Source organism: Hippopotamus amphibius, chromosome 10, assembly GCF_030028045.1.
Source record: "Hippopotamus amphibius kiboko isolate mHipAmp2 chromosome 10, mHipAmp2.hap2, whole genome shotgun sequence".
NCBI classification, from domain to species: Eukaryota; Metazoa; Chordata; class Mammalia; order Artiodactyla; family Hippopotamidae; genus Hippopotamus; species Hippopotamus amphibius.
This window is the reverse complement of record NC_080195.1, coordinates 77431844-77458510: the sequence shown is the minus strand read 5'-3', so window position 1 is coordinate 77458510 and position 26667 is coordinate 77431844. Positions and strand designations below refer to the sequence as shown.

General features: G+C 36.4%; 2 protein-coding genes across 4 annotated transcripts in view; one reads left to right on the top strand and one right to left on the bottom strand.

The window, feature by feature from the left end:
* Window positions 1-5838: 5838 nt before the first annotated feature.
* Window positions 5839-12895, bottom strand: CGGBP1 (CGG triplet repeat binding protein 1). The gene is made up of 3 exons (XM_057697620.1): window positions 12691-12895; window positions 11893-12097; window positions 5839-9951 (listed from the first exon to the last, which is right to left on the bottom strand). Exon 3 carries the CDS (start codon window positions 9929-9931, stop codon window positions 9428-9430), a length of 504 nt encoding a protein of 167 aa, XP_057553603.1. The 5' UTR covers window positions 9932-9951; window positions 11893-12097; window positions 12691-12895; the 3' UTR covers window positions 5839-9427.
* Window positions 12896-13118: 223 nt separating this feature from the next.
* Window positions 13119-26667, top strand: part of ZNF654 (zinc finger protein 654) — a 96149-nt gene continuing 82600 nt past the window's right edge. For all 3 annotated transcript variants that reach the window (XM_057697860.1, XM_057697859.1, XM_057697858.1), the window contains exon 1: window positions 13119-13395. In XM_057697860.1, the coding sequence (XP_057553843.1) occupies window positions 13207-13395 (189 nt within the window). In that variant the 5' untranslated portion in view covers window positions 13119-13206. The remainder of the gene's footprint in view (window positions 13396-26667) is intronic.

Below are 26667 nucleotides of genomic sequence, written 5' to 3'. Positions count from 1 at the left end.
CAGCTAACTGAGGATTGGACTGTATAGCGCTGTAGTATGTATTTAGTGATAAAAATCCATGTATAAGTGAATCCACACAGTTCAAACCTGTGTTGCTCAAGGGTTAACTGTGTTTTTCCATCATCTATATAATTAATCATCCCATACAATCAATTTTTCCATCATCTAGAAATTCCTCAAGAAGTCTTATCTGTTCATGGAACCCTTTCTTATTTTATAATGCTACTATGAATTTCTTCTCAGATTTTAAAGGATTTGAAGCATAAAGGGAAGGACGTGCATGTGTTTGACCGTCTATCCAATCTCTGGCTTTGATGTTCAAACGTAACATATTGAGATCAGAAGCAAAGGACTTCTGGTTAAAAAATGGTGGATTAGCATGTATTTATCTCCTTTATCTCATAAAACTTCACTAAAATTAAAATACATGAATTAAAAATATACATATGTGTGTGTGTGTTTGTATTTAAAACTTAAGGACAGGGACTTCCCTGGTGATACAGTGGTTAAGAATCTACCTGCCAATGCAGGGGACACGGGTTCAATCCTTGGTCTCGGAAGATCCCACATGCTGTGGAGCAACTAAACCCGTGGGCCACAACTACTGAGCCTGTGTTCTAGAGTCCATGAGCCACAACTACTGAGCCCATATACCTAGAGCCCATGCTTCACAAGAGAAGCCACTGCACTAAGAAGCCCGCACACCACAACAAAGAGTAGCCCCCCACTCCCTGCAACTAGAGAAAGCCTGTACGCAGCACCGAAGACCCAACGCAGCCAATAAATAAATAAATAAATAAATAAATTTATAAAATAAAATAAAACTTGAGGACAAATGAAATGGAAAAGGATGCATAATATGAGAAATTTCCTCAACTTTCAAAACATAAAGTGTAGCTGGGTAGGTAATAAGTGACAGAGTGATGGGTAGGTAATAAGTGACTGAGTGACAGAAGTACACAGAACTAGTCAGTTCACTCTACAGAACCCTTCAGAGGCTCAGCACTTGCAGGCTGCAAGGAAGCTCTTGGCATGCTCCAGGTCCACTTCCCTAGACCATACCAGTAGGCAACTATTTCTCCACTCACATCCACACCCCTCACCAAGCAAGGGATCAGAAGGTTATTCTCTAGATAATTTGAACGAGAGAAGCTCCACATTCAGGAAAGCCAGTTGAATAGGGGGTTGTAATGAGCCAAAGGGTTAACAACATGGGATTAAAAGAATTATTACATATTGAACCATAAGCTCCTGTACTGGTTTTCTCACACTGCTGTAACAAAGTACCACAAACCACAAATTTGGTGGCTTAAACAACATAAATGTATTGTCTCAGTTCTCCAGGCTAAAAGTCTGAGATCAAGGTGTAGGCAGGATTGGTTCCTTCTGAGGGCTGTGAGGAAGGACCTGTTCTATGTCTCTCTCCTAGCTTCCTGTGGTTTGCTGGCAACCTCTGATGTTCCTTGTCTTCTGCCACATCACCTTGAGCTCTACCTTTAACTTAACATGGCATTCTCCGTGTGTGTGTGTGTGTGTGTGTGTGTGTGTGTGTGTGTGTGTGCGCGCGCGCGCACGTGCCTGTGTCCAAATTTCCCCTTCTCACAGGTACTAGTCATATTGGATTAGGGGCTCATCCTACTCCAGTATAACCTTATCATAACTAATTATACCTGCAATGACCCTGTTTCCAAATAAGGTCATATTCTGAGGTGTTGGTGGGTTAGGACTTCAAGATGTGAATTTGGTGGGGGAGGACACAATTCAACTCATAATAGCTCTCTTACAATTCCTGTTCCAGTAATTGGGCATATTATTCACATTGTGTTAAACAGACTACCAGATATTTCTCCAGCAAAGATCGGTTTATTCGGGATCAGCAGAAAATTGCAACTTGGGGTCTGCAACCATGGTCAGCCATGCAGGCAAGCCACAGGCAAGTCCCCACATGGTTAAGGCAGGAGAAATGCTTTTATAAAGGGGAAAAGGAAGTTGGGAGGGCTATTGTAAATAGAGTCCATGGCTTTTCATTGGCTGAGTCCTTGCCAGGAAAGAATAGGAGTCTTTCTTCTTCCTGTTGGGTTCTGCCATTATCATAGGGCATGAGAGCTCCCCCTTCTGGTCTCCAGATTCTATTTGATTGAGGTTTTTGTTTATTACTTTTTTACATCTGTCACCTCTCCCTGTGAGTTTGAAGAAACTGAGTGCACTTAGATAAAAGATTTTCAACAACTTACTTTTGGAGTTCTTCAAAACTTGTGTTTTAGTTCTGATTACACTACCTGTTGCCAGGTCCCATTTATGCATGTACGGATTCCAATCAGCTATTTAGTTCTTAAATATGGATGAGCATCTATGAATTACTAGATACGTAAATAACTGGAAGAGATTAAAATTAAACAGTCAGAAATAGAGGTGCCTGGATGAAAGAGAGACAGTGCAGGAGCAGAAAAAAGCTTTAAAAAAATTACAACTGTCACATAGATAAAAGAAAATTCTGCAATCATAAACCTAAAATGGGATGCTATGAAAAGGAAAAGTTCAGAAAACAAGAAAGAGGTCTTAGAAATCAAAAGTAGGATGGGATAAATGAAGGAGATTAGATTATCAAAGAAATAATATAAATATAATACAAAATAATATGTGTTCCATTTGTTTCCCTGGAGACCTTCTTTCTCAGCTCTCTTTCCTTTTGCTCCAATCTGAACCTGAACCTGTTTTTCTGTAGATTCAATACAGTGGTACACCTAAAAATGTGGATTAATGATTACACAGATTCTAGATATGAATTTGCTACTTACAACTCTTGTGATCTCACAGTGAGTTGATAATATTTTGTGTTAGTCAAAGGAAGGTAATAGCATTAAGAATCCACAAGGGAAGAAGATGAAGAAGCATTAGAGGAGAAAGAAGGAAATCAGACAGGGAAGAAAGATTAAGGACAGATCGCCATTGGTAACAAGGAAAGATTGCACCTTAATTGTTTTGTGTTACTACTATACTCAGTAGTAAAGAAACTACTGTTGTGTCAGTAAGCAAAGAGATGTTAGGTGATCCCCCAGTAGAAAAAGAGTATTCAGAAGACTGTACATTCCACAATAGCAACCTTCAAGGAGAGGAACAGAATTAAATGACAAATGATTACCAGACATGGAGCTCCAATCCCGATCTAAAGCTGGTTTTCTGAAATAGGAAATTAAGGTGTTGTATAGAAAAACTACCTGATAATATTTTATGACATTTGTCTTATTCTCATTAACTGACAGATTAGGAAACATCTACAGGGTTTTAGCAGTTATTAGATTTACATTTGTTATAGGTATTATTGAAGCATTGTACAGAGTAGTACAACTACTATAAAAAACTAGAAAGTTTAGGCTATTATAGAGTACAGGGATAATAAAGTCATAGCTTTGAAACTGACTCCCTATTACATACTTAGTAATGAATAACTTGGGGAAAAGAATAATGACTTTACTTTGTAAATATGTATGAAATTAAATTTTATAAAGATAAGTTTTAAAGAATTCAGAGATGTTTTAAAATATTTGTTCAGCAATTAAAATTCTTTAATATTCTCATTAATAAGGTAGATAAATTATGTAATATTGCTATTCTTTACAGTTTGGATATAACTATTGTGGGACCAGGTTTCAATAAAAAGTCTAACTCATATTTTGTGTGTGTGACACAGATAAACATGTGCTTGTTGTAAGTCAACATACAGGAGTGTATAAAACAAGGCAAATATTCCCCCCACCACCCACCCACCCAATTCAATACCACCACTTGTCAGGAATCTTAACCATCTGGTGAGTGTTTTTTACCACATACAAACATACCGTACTTTGCATAGCACTGTTCTTTTTTTTCCCTCAAAATACACTATATACACATATATATATATATATATATATATAAATTTAACATTGTAGGTGTCCCTTTTAATCCATACTTTTAGATCACCTGAATAGCCCCATACATGGATGTGTCATAATTTTTGGCCCATTCCACTATTTTTGGACATTCTAGTATTTGCAGGTTTTTATGATTATAATATTAAAATGAACTTTTTATATGTATCTTTATATATTGGCAATTTTGTTTCTGATATAGTCATAAAAATGGAATTTGTGAGATTGAAAGGAATACATAAAATTATTTTTACTATTGAATAGGTAGTACATGAGCATGGGAAGAAAAAAATAAATCAACGTGTTCCATTACATACTGATTCCTTGTATGCTTAAACAGAAAAGGATGTAGAATCTGTCATCTAAAATACATACCAGATCAGGGGGTTGGATTATGATCATCATTAGGTAATGCCTAATCAATTAGGTACACCAGTGACTCTCTTGATATCCAATATTCAATGAAGCTCTTGATTTATCATGGGCATTGCAGTAAAATGTGTGGCAGGTTCTTATTTACATTGGTAGATCCCATTGTTTAATAAATTTTAATTTGGAAATTAATTTTATGGATAACATATACTACCAGATTTTCAAAGGATATACAGACTATTTAACTTGCAAATTTTCAATTTTTATTGCTGTTCTTGTACAAAATAAGACTTGGAGAATCAAGATGAAACCGGTGATAACTATTTTGTTGGTAATTTACTAGTCTTATAAGGAATGCTTAAAGAAGTTGGCTAGAAAAGACAACATGTGCCCTTCCGCTCCTCTGCCCCCATCACTGTGTTATGACAGTGAATCGTCTTTATTTTCTCTGATGTGTCCCCAGTGGCTAGAGTAGCATCAAGCACATAAGAACTCAATAAGTACTAGATGATTGCATACTATTCAAATTTAACCAAGAACTTGAGCTCAAGGACTTTTAAGTTGATTCCATCATTTAAACAAGAGAGAGCTAAGCATTCATTCTAAATATTATGCATATAAAACAAGTGGAATCAAGTAACATATTGGAGGGGCAATCAGATGGAAGTCATTCCATACGTACCAAATGCATCACATCACAAGTAAATCCTATTCTGCTTCCCAGTTTTAGTCTTCACTGGGCTAGGTTAGCTAGTCTGATCCCAGGAACATCTTTGCATCATACCATATTACAGGTGCACAATACAACTCAATTTACACACAGAAAAAAAAAAAAGGAACTATTATGAGACCCAAAGGCACATACGTTCAATTGGTTTACATTTTTATAAAGGTTACGATGAGATTCTTTAAGAAAAATGAAGACAAGCCTCTAATGGTTTGATGCTATTAAACTGGAAACAGAAGTACTGACTAATTTCTTAAGGTCCTTTTTACCATTTTGATTTCAGAAAAAAAAAGTTAATTACTTTATAAATTCATTAATTTTTTCCAAATAGAAGTAAATAGAAGGAAGAACATATGCCCTCAAAACTATGTGAAACTAATAAAAGTCAAGGCAATTTTTCACTTCTATGCATTTTCCCCCAGTGCTGAATAATATAGCAAATCTTTCAAAAACCCAATAAAACTTATGAGATGCAAATTAGGTCCTTGTTTTCCATAATTAGTCTTTCTAAAGGTAGAAAATTAGAATATGTTTCTAATTAAAAGAACTGATTAAGCTTATTTAAATATTACCTATATAATTTTAGGTAGATTTTAGGTAGGAATTAGGTATAATTCCCCTTTTGGGAAAGGAGCTATCTGTCGCTATGATGTGAATTTGATTTGACAGCATATATGCTTGTACATTGGGCATAAGGACTAATAATCTTACAAAGAGATATAACTAGTAGAAAAATAAATCTAAATTAGTAAAATTTTATTAATCTGTTGGAATTATGAAATTATGCTATTGACCCACAAAACAAAACATGCTTTTAGAAACTTCTGAAACAATTTTTGAAATTTATTTCTAAAAGTGACAGAGACAAAACTTTAAAAGCGACACATTTATACTGAGGATACATGCGTGAGCGAAAAAAATAAGCAAGGGAATACAAAAATGAACATACTAAAATTTTAATGAATACAGTATTCTGGATACAAGTAGAATACCACTACATAAGAACTGTATTTACCTCAAAAGTCTATGGTAGTATGGTTTGAGATAAACCAGGTTTAGGATAGTCACTTCACTATTCACATTTTAATCAGTGCTGACTAGAAGCCAAAGCAACTTATTTTAGGCTAAGGTTTTCAGTTAAATTATAGAATGAATCTTCTATTTAATAAACATGTTTTAAGGTGATCTGTACTCATTCAAAGGCAGCTGGAGCAAGTCAAACCACAGAGAGCCCTTACAAAGCCTAAGCACCAAATGACAAATTGTGGCTTCTGTTTGGGGCCACCTTACATTTTATTTTGTTTTAATGTGTTTTCCATTAACATTTACATACAAACTCTTTCAGGCAAAAGATTTTAACATGGAACTTTCTGCTTGGAGATCTTGCCAACTGTTACTTAACAATAGTTTTTAAGCAATGAATACTTCAGAACAATCCCAAGCCGATACTTAATTGGTTACAATTGTAAGATGCAGAACTTTTAAAGTATTGATATTTTGGTCCCTGAATATTCAGTAGGGCCAAATGCATTAACTGGAAATAGCATTTGTTAGGAAAAAAAAAAAAAAAGTCTTCCTCAAAGATGATAATAAATAAAATAACTACTTAGGCTCCAACATGCAATCTTTCTAAATCGTCACCCTGTGAGGAACGGCGGCAGTGCCTCTCAGGCTTGCTGTATGCCCCAGAGAATCAAAAGAAACCAACAAGGAATTTAACACTTCAACAGGCCAGGAACTATTTACTGTAAGCATATAGTGAAATTCTGGAAGACATACTACCATACTCCGGGAAAACACTATTAACAGGTAAGCATGTGTTGAAGGCAGCTTATAAATGAAACATTACAAATCTTATGTTTATGCATACGACTTATAAAACAGAAAAAATGTGCTATTTTTTCCAATAGCATAGCATCACACTAACACTATATAGTTAAGACTGAGAGCTTCTGTACACACGTCCACTACACCTCCACAGCATCATATGCCTCTTAGACTTCTCCATTTGTTATCCAACATATGCCAATTATGGTTTCACAGATTTGTACCAGTTTGAGCGGGCTAAGACAATCATTCTGCCTTATCTTTTTAACTCTGAAGTAGTTAACCAGTTCCAGGGAACGAAAAGTTTCATAATCAGTGAAGAAACGAGTTAAACCTCCACAACAGGATGGAAAACACTTCTAAGGACATGATATAATCCTAACAGGAGGATGGATTATGCCCTTGTGATATAGTGGACATACGAAAAGTTAGGAGCCTGGAGAAATACATTAAGCTATGTGGGACCTAAATGATCATCAAATTAGTAACAACTACTAGAAACTCAAATGTGAATTATTGGTGTTTTTCTAGTGCAACATCATCCACTTTACCGTTTAGGACTACTCAAAGCTGTTCTGCCACTAAGTGTTTGCTGTTAATGCAAATTAATATCCAAACAATAGGGAGCAGTCTGAATCACATGAAAGTCTTGAAAAAATTAGAATGATTGTATATCTAACCTTATCTTTGTAGTCTGAAAATACTGCTATAAAAATCAATTATTTTCCTAACTTCTTAGATCTTGTACCATCTTAGGTAATTCAAATTAAACATGGTTGCCTGCAAATTTTTTACCTAGAGGAAGTAAAAGCAAAGTACATTTTGGTTACGTTTTGCTGCTGGTCTCCTCTTGCATGTGCTTTATCAATGAGCACTATTCTGGGCATTAACTGTGCTACTTTAACATAACTGAACACGAGGAAAACTGGCAGGTCAAATTTTGACAAGTGATTTTTTTTTTGGTGGCAGGCTTATTTAAAAATAAAAACAACAAAACCCACATAAAATCTAAAATCAGATGGGCACTTTGACAACCCAAACTAGGAACTTAAGTCTACCGAAAAAACTTAGACATGGAAAGCTGTTTCTGAAAAACATAAAATCTAATCTTTTTCTTATTCACTTTGGCTTTTTTTTTTAAATGAAGATTTGTGGTAAAATGACCTCAAAGATAAAAGTTATCTTTGTCACACAGGGCATCATTTGTCAGTGCTTTGTAATAGAAATATATTTTATAAACATTTTAAACTTGAATGTTTTCAAAGAATTTAAGACTTTCTTAAAGCTCTAGTCCAAGTTTTCAGCTGTTTTAATTTTTTAAAAATATAACTTGGGTATCCAACAAAGAGGACATACCTGGGCTAAGCTACTTTAATAACCTTACAGGATAGTGAAGTTCAGATAGAGATCATTTCCTGAACATGGCTGACCTTTAACAGAACTGATTATTTCCTCACCCAAACAGTTATGCAGGATACTGCCAGATCTCCACTATAAAAATCTTGCCAGTATTTCTAGACAATGGTTTACCATCTATGTTTAAAAACCTTATACCACTGGAGGCAAAGCACACAAAAGTGAAAGTAAGTAAACTTGTTTCTAGCCTATCTAAATAAACTCTTATAAAATCATATGGAAAAATTAATGCATAAAAAGTAATTACCTTATTATCTGATGTCAGCCAAAAATTACTAATTCTCTGTAAAAACAGGAAACTCAATCATAAAATGTCTACTGTTTAAATCAAAATGCCAATCTTGAAGTCTTAACACCATGACATAGAAAAAAGTTTGCAAATTCAAGATGATGCTTGAAAGAAAAGCTATGGTTCAAAAATTTGTGTTTATATTAAGAGACTAAAATCGTGTCACTGCAAAATTCCTGGTGGCTTTTGGCATTGACATTAAAAGATTTTAGTCTTTTGGTCACTTGAAGCTGCTACTAAATACAACAATAAGCCTTTAAAAAAAAAAAAAGGGAAAAAGTGAGGAACTGAAAGATAGTTAAGGTAACTACATCATATACAAGTAAAACACAGTCTGAAATAACAGAAATTTTCTGCTAGGAATCTGAAGATATAAGACTAGTTTCCCACCATCCCTTCTTTTTTGAGGATCCTCTAATCAGAAATAATTCTTTTAAGTTACTGTGAGTGGTATTGCCTGGCAGCAGCTTCAATTTCCTAGGCTAGCCTTCAATCCAAGTAATTAAGTAATCTCACAAGGAATAATCATACATGGCAACAGGGTAAAAAAGCAGGGCAGTTTTTCCATGCACAAACATTTCAGGAGAAAAACCATCAATTTTAAAGATAACCATCAGGTTTCAGGTATCCTAGCACACTCTAAACCCTAAGTTTTGCTTTACACCATTGGTGACTAAAATTAACAATACGGTTTGCAGTGAGGTTTCTTTTTTTTGTTTTTTATGGGTTTTTTTTTTTTTTTGCCTGCAACTATATATACATTGCAAAACTATTCTGCATCACATGATTTAAAATGAAATAAATATAAAAATGAACCACACAATCAACACATAACTTTAATACTCCACATTATTTATCTTGATCACAATGGTGATAACCTCCTTGTCAACAATCTTGTGAGTTAAGGAGTTGATTCTCATTCTCATATCCATCAGGCAGATATGCTCTTCTCAGTTGGTCTGACTTGGGTATGGAGCCTCCATTCTTCACATGGCGAGACAGGAAAGCACGAACTGCTGGGTGATCAGCCTTCTCAAGTGGGATGTTGGCTTCCAGGCACATTTTCACAAAGTCCTGGATAACACTGACTTTCTCTGTTTGCGCAGTACTGTTGCACTGAAGCGATGCAGTTAGAGGCCTCTGCTTCTTTCTCACATTCTGCTCTTCAAATTCTGCCTTCCTCTTGGTATGAGTCTTTGACTTGAGGTGGTCACTAATGGCAGACTTGCGAACATGATTCAGAACCACATTGCAAGAAGTGCAGAAGAGTTTTCCTCCATCTTCGTGCAGCTCACCTCCAAACTCAGTGACTCGATCCAAGGGAGTCACATACAAAGCAGTCTTAGAACGGTTTCGAGCAGGTGGTGCTGTCACTACAAATCTTTCCATTCTGATTTTTGAATAGGGTTCTTTCAAGACAAGAGAAACAAAGGTAAGTGTTATAACAACACTTCATGTAGGAAGTAATTAATAATTAAAGGTAGGTATAAACGTTTTAAGATTAAAGGCTTCAGAAAACTTAATTCGAATTAATAGACTGTGTGTTATTAAGTCTTAACTTACCTGAAATATGTTAAGGGAAGGCAAAACCAGAGCAAGTTACCAGTAACAACTAGGTCCATTCCTTGATTTTGATGAAATTCAAACATGAAAAAAGAACTCCAACTATCCCAGATGTCACTATCCTTTAGAAAAACCTAACCACAGTTCAGCATTTATGGTATTAATTGTATTAATCTCATCCAATTTAGATATGTGTTCAAGTTGAAAAGAACTTCTTTCCCTCCACAGTTCTGGGGCAACAGATTTTAGGAAAACAACTGCAAGGAATTGTGTACAAAGTCTGTTCAAACAGGTGGGCCACTAAATTGGCATAATTCTATATGAAGATGAATATAATTTCCAAAATTGCTCTGAGAGAAAAGAAAATAAAAAGCAAGAAAGAATACAGGCGAATTGCAATTCAAAGCAGCAACAATGACATTAAATTTTAGTCAAAATATAGAGCTCAAAGTCATTTTTTTAAATGCTTATACACCTCTGCTAAGATACCCTTCCAAAAGGTGATAGACAAGCTATGCAAAGTACCTAATCTAACACTTCTTTTCCCATTAAAGAATAGTATTTACATTTGCTAATATTTACTTCAGTTATTTAAGTATTAAGCTAGACTAAAACTAAGAACTTAGAACAGTATTTTGTACTTGATAGATGCTCAGTCACGATTTGTTGATATGGAATAAGTGATTATCTTCACTATTTTTCCAAATATTTAACTCAGAAGCAGCTTAATAATTTCTCAATTTATCCCCAAAACAAATTTGTGTGATCACTGCCAAAATCATAAGGTTATGGGCACTGAAAACTTGAGATAACAAAAGTTGTGAGTGTAACCATTTGTTCCCTGGGGCCATGCCATTGGATTAAGCTCTTACATTAACCTAGATATAAGAAATTGAAATGAATTTGATAGAATTCAAGATGGAATTCTGTTCTGTTTAAATATATTAGAGAAAAATTCCCAGGTGTGCTCTGAAGAACTATGGTCTATAAGTGTAATCAGAAATAATGGAGTATTCCATTAATCTATGGTACGGAATTCACAGCTGGTTACTGTGAAATCTTTCTCAAAAGAATTTATGTATTAGACACCTGTGGACATAACCTCAGAGAAGAACTCAACATTTCACAGATATTCTGGAAAGTATGATCAAGTTTAGGTTTTAATAGGTTTAATTCTATTTTTTTCCCATTAAAAATCTGTTTAATGCAAGGCTCTCATGTGTCAAATATTATTTAGGTTATAGGTTTTCGATGGCTGATAAGACAATTCCTGCTTACTAAATAGTTAGTGAATTACCATTACACGTATTTGTACTTTAAGTTAATGGTATGTGTTTTATAATCTTATAGCAAGTCAGTCCCAATTATAATTAATGGCTCTAAGCTATTTACGAAGAACATTACATATTTGTGCCCAGTGATGCTTAGATCATTCTATTTGAAAAGTCTTTTGCCTTTCGATTTCAAACTCTAAAACAATTAACATGTTCATTATTGTTTGAAGTATAAAACGCAGAATCACTTGTACAATATGAAAGGCCTATACATTCCAAAATCTTTTAAGTTTTAAAGTATATTTGTGTTACTGCAGAGGTAAATATCCACCCAGTAGAGGATGCTCGAGTTTACAGAACCGAAGAACAAAAGTGTTTTCCATAGAAGTAAAGATATTTTAAACGAGGAAGTTAAAAAGTTAAGTGCAGGAATTGCCCAGCAAAAGAGAAAAAGCAAATCATTTACTAGATAAAAACAAAACTCATCAGAAGTTTTCAAGTTTAAATGTTTACCGGATTAGCTTCCAGTTTTTTTTGTCTTGATACCTAGTAGTGAAGGGTCTCCAGCGCAAAACCAAAGACGCAGGAAATCCTGGCACTTTCAGTTTGTTGAAACCCGGAGATGCTTTCAAATCAGTTTTTCAACAAGTGGTGGTGGGGAAATAGTTTCTGGGCTTGCACCCTATTTTCCCTGAGGTGCTGGGAAGTCATGCCTTTACTGTAAAACACAAAAAACAAATGGAAAGAAAAAATGGAGGAGGGGGAAGCAAAAAAGGGTGGATGAAAAAACGAACAAGAACTCCACAACAGCCACCACGGAGGTGTCTTTAAAATCACTCTAGTTAAGTCCACACCAGAAATTCGGATCCCAACGTTCACCCCAAGTCCTCTCGTCCCAGGCCCTCCTCAGCTGTGCTCCCAGATCTGCACCTCCTCCGCCGCCCAGCCCCAAGGTTCGGGAGGGAAAGGCGGGGCTCGCGACTCTCCCGGCGTCTAGACTCCCTCCTCCCGCGCGGAGCCCAGCACGCCGTCGCCCCACCGCCCCTGCCCGCTAGCTGGGCAGGGCCGAGTCCCAGCTGCCCGCCGTGGGCCCGGGAACTCGACAGCCGAGTTGGCGGCAGTCTCAAGGGAGGAGGCAGCAGGCGCCTGGCGGAGGCGGCCGCTGTCAGGCTTCCCGTCCCCTCCCTCTTCCTCCCGCCGACAACGGCGTCCCGGCCCCGCCCCCGGCTCCTGCTTCGGGACGGAAGGCCCCGGGCCCAAAGCCCGCACCAACGGCCGGGCCCACCCTTGGCCTCCCTAGCTCCTCGGTACCGTAGGATCCGGGCGGCCGCTAGGGGAAGTGGACGATACCCAGCCGGAAAAAAACAGAAGAGGAAGAAAAGGAGGAGCAATGGGGTGAAGAAGGAGGATCAGTCGCCGCCGCCGCCGCCGCCGCCGCCGTCGCCGCCGTTGCCCGATCGAGCCCCGCGGCGGCCGCCGTGTCCCCCGCCGCGCCCCGTCCTCCTGCGCCGCCTATGGGAGAGCTCGTAGGCGGTCCCCAGCAACCGCCGAGCAGCATTGACCAACGGACCGCGACTCTATCAAACAGACGGCTGATTTGACCAATAGTAGTGGAAGGGCGGACATGTGCATGATTGGCGGCTAGAGTTTTCCAATGAAAACTGGGGGCGTGGGTGGGCGGAGCCGGAAGTAGAGCCAACCTAGAGGCCCCTGTCCGGCTGGGGAGGAGAGAAGGGGGAGGGAACTAGAGAAGGAGGAGGAGGTTAGCCGAGGCAGCTACAGCGGCGGCGGCGCAGGGGCTGGTACGCGCTGGGCGGCGAGAGCCTCATGGCGGAGGAAGAGAGCGACCAAGAGGCCGAACGCCTCGGAGAAGAGCTCGTGGCCATTGTGGAGTCCCCGCCAGGCCCTGCCGGGCTTAGGGCGGCGGGCGACGGCAGAGGCGGCGCTGGCGGCGGCGGCTGCGGTGGCGGCGGCGTCGGGATCAGCAGTCGGGATTACTGCCGACGCTTCTGTCAGGTGAGGCGTCCGTCGGCCGCCCGGACTTGTCAGCCGGGTCCTGGGCCTCCCTGCTTCTCCTGGTCTTCTCGTGCCCGAATCTGGGCTGTGTCCTGCGCTCGCGCCACCAGCCCAACAAGGAGCCTGAGGGTGAAACTCCCCCCTCCACCTCTCTGGCTTGGGGTGGGGGGCGGGGAGCGGGACGGGGATGACCCGCGCAGGTTTAGGGTTGCTGAGAAAGTGAGAGTTTGTCGGGGGTAGAGGGTTTGGAGAGAAGGAGGGCCAGCTGGCAGGAAAGCTCTGTACTGACATGCCTCCTCTGCCCCAGACAGACCCCTTTCTGCCCGAGGGTCCCGCCTTTCTTATGTTTCCTACGCTGTTTCTTGTCACCTCATTTGGAATCTCAGGCAACATTTCCTGCCTTCCCTTCTCCGCCCCTTGCTCCCCGTATTCTCCCCTTTTCCGGAGATAGGAGGCACGCCATCTCTCTACCTCCCCCTCTTCTGTCATCGCCACCCCTCCCCCTCTGCTCGGGTCTCCTGTCATCCCCTCACGAGATCCCGCTGGGCCAGTTCTCCGGTTGGCTTAGGCGCTGACCCACGGTGATTTAGTTACTTTTTTGGGAGGTTGGGGTTAAGGCATTGGGATTGTCATTTTTCCTTTTCTTACCCCTTTTCCCCGATTACACATAAGCTCTTTTCTAATTAACTGCTAATAGAGAAAGTAGCTTTCCTGAAACTATTACTCCAGTTCCATCACCACCACCCCCTCTTCTTTTAAATTATGGTGTATTTTATTTAGCTTGTAAAAAAAAAACAAAAACAGTATCTGAATAGTAACAGTAAGTTACTTATTTGGTCGACCGCCACTACGATTTGATGCAGTTTAGAATGTTTGACCGTAATCAGATGTTAAAGCACCAAAGTACTTGTGTAGGGGTAAAATTTGTGTTATCTACACTCACATCTACACATATTTATAGTTTAAACATTTTGTTCTCTTTCACAGCATTCTTATTTTGCAAACTCTTTTGGAAAAAAATTTAACTGCCCCTTCTCCACCCCATTCCTTTATTTGTTTATTATCTCGGATGTATAGGGTTCAAATCAATATGGGCTCCACTATTTCTTGCTCTATTATCTTGAACAAACCTCTTTGGGCCTTAGTTTCTTTCCTGTTCTGTCAAATAGGGATAGTAATTAAATGAGTGGATAGGTAAAGGGTTTGGATCCTTAACAGTTTGGACCCTTTACATACTAAAGTTAGCCATTAATTTCACTCTGGTAACAAGTAGGAAATAAAGTTAAACAGAAGTGGGCATCATGTTTGCTGAAATCTGATTTTATGTCTTTCCAAGCATTGAAAGAAAAAGAGTAGGGTTATTTTCAGGTAAGTTTTTAATACTTTAAACTGTTCTTTGATTTCATCCCCCCTTTCCCAATAGGTAAGTTGGTTTGGCAGTGGAAATTGTCTTGATCTAAAGGGTATGTCAGTTTTCTTTGGTATTGCTCTCTATTTAGTGACTGTCTTAAAAGTTTTTTTTGTTGGTATTGGCATTCAGGATTTAGAGGTTCATTGTCTTTACAGAGCTTGTCTTCTATGTTTTACATTTAGAAACCATGTTATCAGTAGACTTTGTATCTATAGAAGTTTTAACTTATGAAAAATTAGGTTACAATTGATCTTTTTAATATAGTCACAGGCAGAAAGTCTTTTTTTCTATATTTTGCTTTTTATATCATTAATGAGCAGCTTGGCTTTGGTTACATTTAGCTTATGTAAATTTACCTGATCAGATAACCCTTAATTGCTATAGAATGCAAAATTTAATTTGAGGGCCAGAACATTTTTGGAGACCTTTTAATTACCCCTATTCTGTTTCTTGAAATCAACTTTAAGAACAAATGAATAAATTTAGCTTGTGAAGTACAGTGTCCAAATAGTGACAGTAAATTATTTTAAGAACAAATGAAGCTGACTATATTATAAAACTCCACTCCCTCCTGAAATATCCAAGGAAATAAAACTAAACAGGAAGAACTTAATGAACTTTTATGTTGCTAAATCGTGTTATACTGACATACTTTCATGTTACCAACTTTTACCTGAAATCTCATAACATATTTTATAATACCGCAGATTACCAAAAGATCTCTCCTTAGGGTTCCTGTCCTGGTTCCACCTTGCAGGTGAGCTTTGTGAAGTCCTTTTTTGTATTAAAACTTTAAGATGGAATAAAAGATTACCTATATTAAGTTAAATTTTACTGATTGATTAATAAAATTCTAGTATAGTAATTGTTTTATTTGCCAGTCAGGGAAGCAGTAGTTTATATAATCTAATTCCTGAAGATTGTTTCTTTTAAAACATTTTGTTTCCTAATATTTGCTAAGGGTAACTTGCCTTTATTAGTAAATGACTTAACTGTGAGTATTCCATAAAATGAATAATGTGCACTTGGGCTAGTGACAGTTAACTAAATATATGAATTATACACACAGCCTTGTAGAGTTGAGAAGAAAGGCTCCAATTTATCTTCCTCTTTTTAGAGAGAAATATGAATCAAAATTTCTTGGCAGTTAGTTGTATGGGTGAAGGGAGAGGAAGCAACACTTCTTTTCAAGAATGGTTCTGTGTTTTTTACCACAGGAAGAAGTAAAACAGAAGACTCTAGATAATATAAGTGAAAAATTATGCATGCACTTAGTGCATTTGATGATATACTTTTCTATTTGAGAAACAATACCAGCACAGTAATTAAAAATCTCAAACTAAGGGAAAGGTCCCTTAGGCTACAGCTGATTTTTGAGATGATGGATTTGGGAGGTTGAAAGTGTTCATTTCCAGTTACATTGAATAATGTTAGACTAACTGCCCCATCACATTCCTGCCTTGGCTCTTATTAGTAGACTCCCTACAAATGGTTAAATAGAATTGGCCCTTAGCTGATATTTAATTTGAGGATGAAAGGAAGAGGAATGTAATTTTTATTGAGGACCTACTAACTCTTAAGGCCTTCAAATAGGTCTTGTTATCCAAGTTACGTAGTTGAAATTGAGGCCTGAACAAGTTAATTTGTCAGGTGAACAAGCTGGGATTTTGGACCAACCCTTCAATTTCTACTGAACAACAGAATGAAATTACAAATGAATCCTCAAATAATTATAAAGAGAATTTTTTTTTTCTTTGTCAAGTTGTGCAAAGGAGAAAAAAAGTTACTGGAAGAACTCAGGGAATCATGGATGAAAAATTTTAAAAAGTACTCTTTAATTATGTCACAGTATAAAAAATATTCCAAGAAACAGTTATTATTTCTCTGACTTGTTAGGGGCTGTGAACATTTCCCCATTTCCTGAAGTTTTTGGTAATTCAACTTAATTTTGTTGCTAGATATATTGAAATTTTTTAGTCATAAATTGTAAATTAAGCAAGTAAAGGTACCTTCTTAGTTCAGTGCCAGAATGAATATAATGAATGATAAATAAGTATTTCTGGAAACACTTTGATATGTTGATTAAAATAGACTTTAAAATTATTTCTTATTACAGTAGGGTTAAATAGTCATCTCATGAAGATGTCATGAGTATAAAATGAGAGAATGAACATGAAGTGCTTGGTACTATACCTAGCACATAGATAGGCTTAAACAGATAGAGCTATTAATATTTCTTTCATGTGAAATCCTCTGAAGGTTTAAGAGGGACATTAGAGCTGATCTAATCTGTAGGTCACTTAGAGTTTGTATCCCACAATAAACTTTAGAGAGAATTTAGAAATGTTACAGTTCTAAAATTCTGTTAAATTTAACTAGAAAAGCCAAATGTTCCTGGTGAAGCACTAAATGACTTGCAAAAACAACTACTTTTTTTCCAGATTTTATTTCCTGCAGGGGACATTGGGCAGTGTCTGGAGATATTTTTGAATTGTCATAATTGGGGGGTTGCTACTGGCATCTAGTGAGTACAGGCCAGAGATGTTGTTGAACATCCTGCAATGCACAGGGCACCCTAACAGCAAAGAATTATCAGGTCCAAAATATCAGTAGTGCTGAAGTTGAGAAACCCTGCTATAACCTTCCTTTGGAACTCTTAGTGGATATTTTATGTCTTAAAAAAAGTATTTAATGATCCTCAAATAATTTTAAGCAGCTAGCGTGTACCAGGCACTTTGATAGGTAAAGAGACAATCTAACAGAAAAAGAGTTTGTTTCATAGTTCTGTAAAATACATGCTAATGCCTCTTACTTTAGAGAAATTAAAATTTAATTGTTTTAGGAAAATATAACCCTTATCTGTTAGCTTTGGTATAGAATTTATATAATATTTATAGTTTCTTGAGCAGTTTTTTAGGGTATAATAATACATTTTTACTATTCTTGGAATTAATTGGAATTATTTTTTGATTTACTTTTAATTTTTATATGTGTTTTATATGTACTTGGTTTAATAAGTCATATAAGACTTAAATATGAGGAATTGCATTTTGCTGCCAAGAGAGACCTAACTTAAATAGCTTGAACAATAGTACACATTTATTTCTTACATGAAAAGTCATGAATGGATAGTGTAGGGATGATATGGTAGCTTTATCATCATTTTACCATCATTTTACCTTTCTTATCAATCATCCTTATCTTCCTATCTCAAGTTTGCCTCATGATCCAAAATAGTTGCTGAAGTTCCAGCCACCATATCCGAGTTCCATGTAGCAGGAACAGGGTGTCTCTGGGATAAGCCAAAAACATCTTGTGCTAAGTCCTACTCAGTAACTTCCATTTCCATCTTGTTAGCTATTCCCATCTGAAAAGAATGTTAGGTTTTTTGTTTTTTTTTTTTTGCCCCCGATAAACACGTCTGTGATTCTGTTAATAAGGAAGGAGGAAAACAAGAATGGATATTGTAGAGGCAATTTTTGTTTGTGTTTTTATTTTGTTTTTGTTTTTCTATTTTGCCATAGCTTATAATTTTATTATATAATATTTTTTATATAGCAGTCATGCTCTGTTCCTTTCCTTCCCTGCATATTCCTCAGAGGCAATTACTTGCAACTCTTTTAGTAAGTATGATATTTATCTTCATGTTATTTATTTATTATAATTATTATAATAATGAAAAACAAAATGAACCATAGATCTCGTTGGCTGTATTTAGGGAGCTAATGCTTTGTTGTTATTTATGCTTTTTTAGGTTGACTTTCAGAATTGAATAGTACTAATTGTTCATAATGACATTGTTTGTAATAGCAAATATTGAAAATAACCTGAAAACCAAAGTTAAGGGGATTGTTGCATATAATGGGAACCCTATGTTCTCCTAACAGTCGTGTATTTAAAGAATATTTATTCATATGGGACACTGTTAGTGGTATAATAATGACTGAAAAGACACAGAAGACAGGTGATTTCCCTTTTGTAAATAAAGAAGACTGAAAAGAAATATACCAAATTGTTAACAGTGGATAATTTATTAGTGCTATGTTTATAGTTGAATTTTTTCTTTACATTTATTTATTTTTTATATTTTTTTGATTAAACCTACTATCTTTATAATCAGAGGAAAAATAAAATATAAAAAATACATTTTATTTTTTTCTCTCCGTATTTCACAGATTGCTTATTTTCTGTGAATAAATGCAAGAAGATTTTGAGCATGATGACATTTTAACTCCTTGTTTCTCAAAAATATGTGAAATGCTTTTTTTTTTATGAGTTGGTTGAGTGAACTTATGAAGGTCATTTTAGGTTAACCAATGAGATCCTAAACTGTGTAACTTCTTTATTAAAAGAACTTCATCTATTAAAAGAAGCCTTGCATTAAAATATGTATTCATTACTGCTTTCTAATAACCACCCATGATATTGGCTTAGAAAAATTTATCTCAATTTTTGTAGATAAAATGGTAGAAGAAAATATTTTTAAGTGAAGTGTAGTGCTTTTAAAATTTTAGTAATACCATTATTTTGCAGTTCTGCCAAACAGAAGTAAGGCACCAATTGTACTGTTATTGTTGGCACTGAATTTTTGATTTTCTTGCCAGAAGGTACTAAACTATACCTTAGCAATTAAAAACAAAAGCAAAAAAGAAAACTTCACATTAAATTTAAGAAGGCTATGGTAAAATGTGTGTCTGGTGAGGTATTTGAAAAATTAAAACATGATCAATGAAATATGGTCAATTAATATGCCATTTAAAATGTATATTAATATATAATGGAAAGGATATTAGGCCATTTAAAATCTAATGTAATTTATTTAAATATTAATTCTGGTTATGTTGTGAATACAGTAGTACTTAGTTTAATTTGGAGAGCGTTTTTCAGATTTATAATTTCGAATGAATCTAATACAAGGTAATCTTCATCTTTCATGTAATATATATCACATTTAATTTTTAGCTCCTTGTTTCTCTGACAGGCCAGTTCATCATTTCAGCAGTATACTCTATTCAGTATGGGTCTGCTCTCTAGGATGAGACCCAATCAGCATCCCCTGGTCAGAGCTATGGTGGAACACTTGGTGGCAACTAAATATGAGAGGAGGTCGATCTGTGTAATGTGCTATGTAAGATCATAAAATTCAGTACGTTGACACCCTTGTACTAACCTCTTAATACCCTCAATTGTCCAAAGCAATGGTGAATGTGAAAATAGCTGAAAGGCTTTCCATTTAAAGAGTAGAAAAAAAAGAGTCATTGATGTTAGGGTTGACTCGTCTGTTTATAGAGTTGGCCCTCCATATCCACAGGTTCTGCAGCACCAAGTTCAACCAACCGGAGATGAAAAAAATATTGGAAAAAGTTCCAGAAAGTTCCAAAAAGCAAAACTTGAATTTGCTGCTCACCACCAACTATTTACATAGTATTTACATTGTATTAGGTATTTAAGTGGTCTAGAGATGATTTAAAGTAAACGGGAGGATATGTGTAGATTACATGCAAATATGACCCCATTTTATATGAGAGACTTGAGCACCTATAGATTTTGATATCTGTGGGTGGGGGTAGGGGTTGGGGGCTGATCCTGGAACTGGTCTCCAGGATCCTGATGAATGACTATATACGGCACTGGGCATATAGTGATAATCAGATAGGCATTGTCTCTGATTTTGTGTACGGCTATAACTTTCATAAGTTCTATGAAGAAAAGTTATATAATACTTTAAAATGCAGGCTAGTAAAAGGCATTCTTGGGCAAGTTGAGCTTGGCTGAGAATCTTCGGTTTAGTTTGAACATGTTGAATTTAAGGTGCCTTTCCTCACCCATGGAGAGATCTTAAAGATGGCTGGATTTGCATAATCCAGAGATCAGAAGTGAGGTCTGGTCAATCATAGTTGTGTGGATGGTATTTGAGGTCATGCGTGTGAATGAGCTCACATAAGGAGATAATATAGAATGAGAAAAGAAGAGGACTTAGAAGTGAAGCTTCCGAAGCTCCACAGTTAAATATTGTGGTAGACAAGGTTGAGTCTTCAAATGAAGTCTGAGAAGGATTAAAGAGCTTGGAGAAAACCAAGAAACTTTGGTGTCACAGAAGACAAGAGAATGGTTCAGGATGGAGTAAATGGTAATTGGCATCAAAAGCTATTGAGATCGAACCCTTGAATTAATGTGGAGGTCTTTGGTGACTTTAAGCAGAGCTATTTTGATGTAATGATGGGAGCAGGAGTCAGACTGGAGTAGTTTGAGGAGTGGGAAGCAAAGAAATACAGTAGTATAGATAACTTATAACAGAGATAGAAAGATGGGTAGAAAGTGGAGGAATTGTGGATTGAGTGAGGATTTTTTTCCTAAAATAAATTGTTGAGAATTTGGCATGTTTAAAATCTGATGAGAATGATTCATTTGAAAGGAAGAAATAAATCTACATAAGAAAGAAGGGATAATCTATAAAATAAGATTCTAAAAAGGGAAGGGAGGACAGGATTCAAAGCACATATGGAGTTGCTTCGTATAGGAGCTTTGGGGTAGGAAGTTTCATCTGTTGAGAATATATGGGGGTGGTTAGAGATTTAAAATGAATAGAGGTCTGAATGGTAGCTTCTTAGAGAGAGAGATTGAGCTGACCTACAGAACCATTTGAGGTTGCTGATTTTGAGTATAGAGTGCCTGCTAGTCTGTACTCTTGTTCCTCAGTGCTTATCTATGTAGGTGAAGGCATGGAGAACATGATTAGTTATATTTGTTCAGAGTTGAGTGATATACTGTAATCAGTCAGTTAATTAACTTTGAGAAAGAAGGGGACACCTTCATTTTCTGGCTACATTTGTGGTAAAATAGAGAAGTGAAAGGAGAAAGAGAAGTTAGGAAGTAGTTTTATCAGTAGATATTAATAGATAGGTGCACAACATTGCCCTGTGTACCTTGAAAATATATATACACATATGGTACCCCTTAAAACATGTACACAATTTATTAATATATAGTTCTATAACTGCAGTTTACTAAAATTAACCCATATCTGTTTTGGTTACCCTAAAGTTGAAATGTTCTAAATATTCACTAATCACTGTTGCCGATGATTTGATATATGTGTGTTATATTTTTAGTATCTGGAAGATTTACTTATTTTATTGGAGTGCTATATATATGTATATAACTCATATTTTGAGTGTTTTCCATATGTCAGGTACTGTGATAAGTCTTTTACCTGTCCTGTCTCACTTAATCCACTACCCCACAGGGTATGTGCCATTATTCTCATTTTACAGATCAGGAAACTTAAGACCAAGAGAAATTAAACAGTTTGATTAAGTCAGATTGGAATCCTGGCCAGTCTGTCAAGAGCCTGTGTACTTAACCATTCCAATATACACATATATTTATTGTATCTAGGAATATGCATTTGGTATCTGTTACAGCATCTGTGCATATGTATTGATATATACTATAGCATACTTAAGCAGTAATTGACTGAGTAGAAGTAGTGATTTAAAAAGACTCAAGGCAGCAGAAACTAAAGATGTTCATGAATGTAAAAGAGAAAAAAAATCGAACTTATCAGAAGTTCCCTGTAAGAAGTGATTCTCAACCTTTTTATTTTTTCCCCCAATCTACCTGAGTGGGATATGCTTTTCTCTGAAGCAGTGGTTCACTATAGTGGTTATTTATTAAATGTAAGAGTTATGATGATTACAGACCAGTTACTTTATGTTACTACCTTGTGTTTTGAAGGCTGGAGGGAATGGAATATACTTTAGATGTTTTTCTTAGTGATTAAAATTTTAAAGTTTGTCTCTCCATATTATTTAAGATTTAACCTTAAATATCTTGATACCTTACTAACCCAGAGCACAGTGGATATGCATTTTTAGACTTTATTATCTATCCTTTACCATGCTTTGAAAGCTTTTGCCAAATATCTCTCAGGTTATAGAGCTTGTTAGTAAGGCTTAAGATTTATATTCCATGCTCATGAGGGTGTGGTGAAATGGATATCTCATTTTTGAATGGTGGGAGCAGAAATCACTACAATCTTTCTGAACTATAATTCATCAAATATATTAGAAACATTAAAAATAATATGTACTTTTTGACATAGCATTAATTTTTCTGAGGAAATATAAGTTTGGATATAAAGTGATTCATCATAGCGTTAATTGCAATTTTAATGAAAGGAATGAGTTGAAAATGGAAAAGCAACCAGAACATATAAAACAGTTGAACATTTTTCAACCCTTGTAAACTAAAATATTATTCAACCTTAAAAAAAGATGTTCTCAGTGGCTAATGACTTAACGAAAATAAAATATGATGACAAAATTAGGTGGGAAAATTTGCTTGTAGCAGGATTATACAGTTTGAATATAGGCTGGTCCATTCTCACTATACTTACTGTATTTTAAAGGGGGAAGTACTATAAAGAAAAATCAAATGTGCTACTTCACTAGAAAGAGGATTTCTTGATGATAATCCATAGGGGCCATTCATGTACTTCAGGAAGTCTGTGAACACTGAAATTATTTGCAAAAAAAGTTGTATCTGCATTTCCTTGGTGGGCAGGTCTAAAGTTTTTTGTTTATTTCTTTTTATCAGATTCTCTTTAAGAATTTCAAAACTTGCTAAACAAAAACAGACCGCAGTCATCCAAACACACCAACAGGTTATGAAACTTTGTTGTAAGCCATTGTGACACAAGCAGCACTGCCTACTTTTGGAAGTAAAACTTTATTGGAGTTTGCCCATTCACTTCTGTATTTTCTATGGCTGCTTTCATGATATAACAGGGTTAAGTAGTTAAGATGGAGAATGTATGGCCCATAAACTGCTTTCTGGCCCTTTCAAAAAAAGTATATCATCTCATGTCCTACTTTCTCATTTATTCTTTTCAACAACCCTGTGAGATAGATACTTTTTTTATCTCCATATTATGAATGGCACAGATGAGACTCAGAGAGGTTAAACAACTAACCCCGTCACACAGCTAGAAAAGAGAAATTACCAAGATGTTAACAGTGGTTATATGTGGGCAGAAAATGATGGATGATTTTTTGAAAATATACAGATTTATTATAGTGAGTGTACATAACCTATAATCAAGAGGGGAGAAAGTTGTAAAAAAAATTAGATAGAACTGAGTTAGGAGAATCTTAAAACTCATTCATCCTTTTTTATTATTTTGTTTTCCTAAATTTCATCCTGTGTTTGTAAAGAGTAGATATGCTATTTCTACTTCCCTTTATGGGACTTAATTCTTATGCAGTCCTTTCTTAACTTGATTTTTTGGGAAAAGATAAATTATTCTATTATTTATTCTAGTTACAATTTCTTAAAAACTCTATATTAACTGATGTCATTTTGTCCTTTAACTCTATTTTTATTATTATTGTTAAAATTTTATTATTTTGAATTACTAGATAGCCTTTTTTTTAATTGAAGTATTGTTGATTTACAATGTTGTGCCAATCTCTGCTTATAGCAGAGTGACTCAGTTTTACACATATATACATTCTTTTTTTAATATTCTTTTTTAAATACTCTTTTCCATATGGTTTATCCCAGGAGATTGGATATAGTTCCTTGCCCTATACAGTAGGACCTTGCTGTTTATCCATTCTAAATGTAATAGTTTGTATCTACCAACCCCAAATTCCCAATCCATCCCTCTTCTTCCCCCCTCCTCCCTCCCCTTTGGCAACCACAAGTCTGATCTCTATGTCTGTGAGTCTGTTTCTGTTTTGAACATAGGTTCATTTGTGTCATATTTTAGATTTCCCATATATTGCCCTTTAACCCTTGAGATTCTTTGTCTTCTCTTTTAAATTTTGAATTTAACTTCAACAACTATTAAGTGCTTGAAACTTAATAGGTGCTCATAAAATGCTGTGTAGTGCCTGACAGTATATACATAACTTTTTCTTAATATCAATCAATTGAATTGTCCTTAATTACTTTAGGCATAGATTTAGATACATAAAAGTGTTGTAGCAGGTATTCCTAAAAGAAAACATTGGCTGTGTACTGTGTGCAAAGCTTTATCCTAATGATTAGAGGGGATTTAAGGAGGAAAAGGTCACAACCCCTTCCTTCAAGGAACTGAATCATCTAGTAAGGGAGAAAAGGCATATCTGACTACTACAACCACTGTTACGACCTTGATCTAAGCTATAGTCATCTTTCCGCTGGACAATTTTATCTCTCTGCTTCTAATTTTTCTCAGTTTTTTCTCCAGACAGCCCAAGTGATCCTTTTAAAGACATAAGAGTGAGGTCTTTTCTAAACCTTCCATGCTTTCCTATCTCAGGGTCAAAGCCAAAATTCTTAAAATGGACTGCAGGGCTTCATGATCCAGCCCCTGTCTAACTCTTTGACTTGTCTCCTATTACTCTGTCTCCACTGCTTACTTTCAGTTACCCTAGTGTTTTTGCCCTCTCCTTCAACTTGAATAACTATTTTCCTGCCACTTGGCCTTTGTTTTATCTGCCAGAAACACTTCATTTGGATCAAATTATCAAATTATATCCCATTATCAAGTTCACAAAGAGAAATTGAAGTCTAGAGTCCCAAGGAGGTTAAGATACCAAATTCTTGCCTTCCTGGAATATTGCTTAATCAGAGCCAGTGTGCCTGTCTGGTTAGGGCTGGGGAGTTTTCAGGAGCTGTAGCTTGGTGTTCCTCTGATTGACAGTGGTTTCTTTTACAAATCAAATGGAAAATTATTTAACCTCCAATCTTACTTTAAGAATCCAGAAGGTCAGTGGGCAAACACTTATTACTTTACCCAGTCAATACCCATTAAATTTAGAAACACTAGTAATTCCTTGAACTTAGTGCATAGTAAAGTTGACTCAGATCACTTTTGCCAGTAGGATTTAGTGATGACACTGAAGATGGATATTAGAGGAAAGATGGGTGCACAAAAAACAGGGTACCAAGACAGTTTTGGTTTGAACCTCACCAGAGTGCCAGTCAGTTATGGCAGCGTGCCAGTGTCTATAACTTGTAAAGCTTTACTGGGAAAATTCATCAAGTGCTTGTGCCACTGTATGCTTACGGTATTTTTCTGAGAGGTGGAAACACTTTACCTGAACATTTCTGCTTCCTTGAAAGCTGTGTCTGAATTTCTGCTTGCAAAGTTTATAAATTTCCATGGATTACAGCCCCAGGCACCAGGTGATACTTGATATCTCCTCCTTTAGATTTCCTTTATATTAGAAGATTTTAATTTCCATTTTTTCTATGTTGTCCTGGTATGTGCTACCCTAAGTGTAGATTCTGTTCAGTGGCGCAATTTCTACACTGCCTCTTGTAAAGAGTATATCACTTACTTGTAGTGCATAAAGCTCAAAGTATGATCTCCACAAGGCTCCAGCCTTGCAATTTCCGTAGCTCCAGTGTTCTGCCCTTGTCTCTGGACTTCTTTGTCTCCAGCCTGTGCCAAGACTTTTTTAGCCCTGTGCTACCTTGACTTTTGCCACTTCCCCTGAAATCCTTACTCTGTTGAGCTAAAATCATAAAAGCACTCCTTTTTTCCCCCTTATTTGTGTTATTTGGATAATAACCATAAATGGGTACCTGAAATGAAGCTACTTTTAATGTTTCTGATGTCTGCACTTATAGGAGCCCAGTGAAGACAGTATCTTTTTTGCCACTTGCTCCTCTAGACCCTTTCTTTATTCTGCTTTGAACTGTCCTAGGCCTTGCATAATTTGTTCTTCCATCTTAACATGAACTCCTTTTATTTTATTTTTTAAAAAACTCTTCCACTGTTATTTTAATTGAAAGTTTATCATCCTTTTAAAACAAACTTAGTTTGTCTTGAGACTAAGCAAACCTGGTACCTAAAGTTAGTTTTTGAG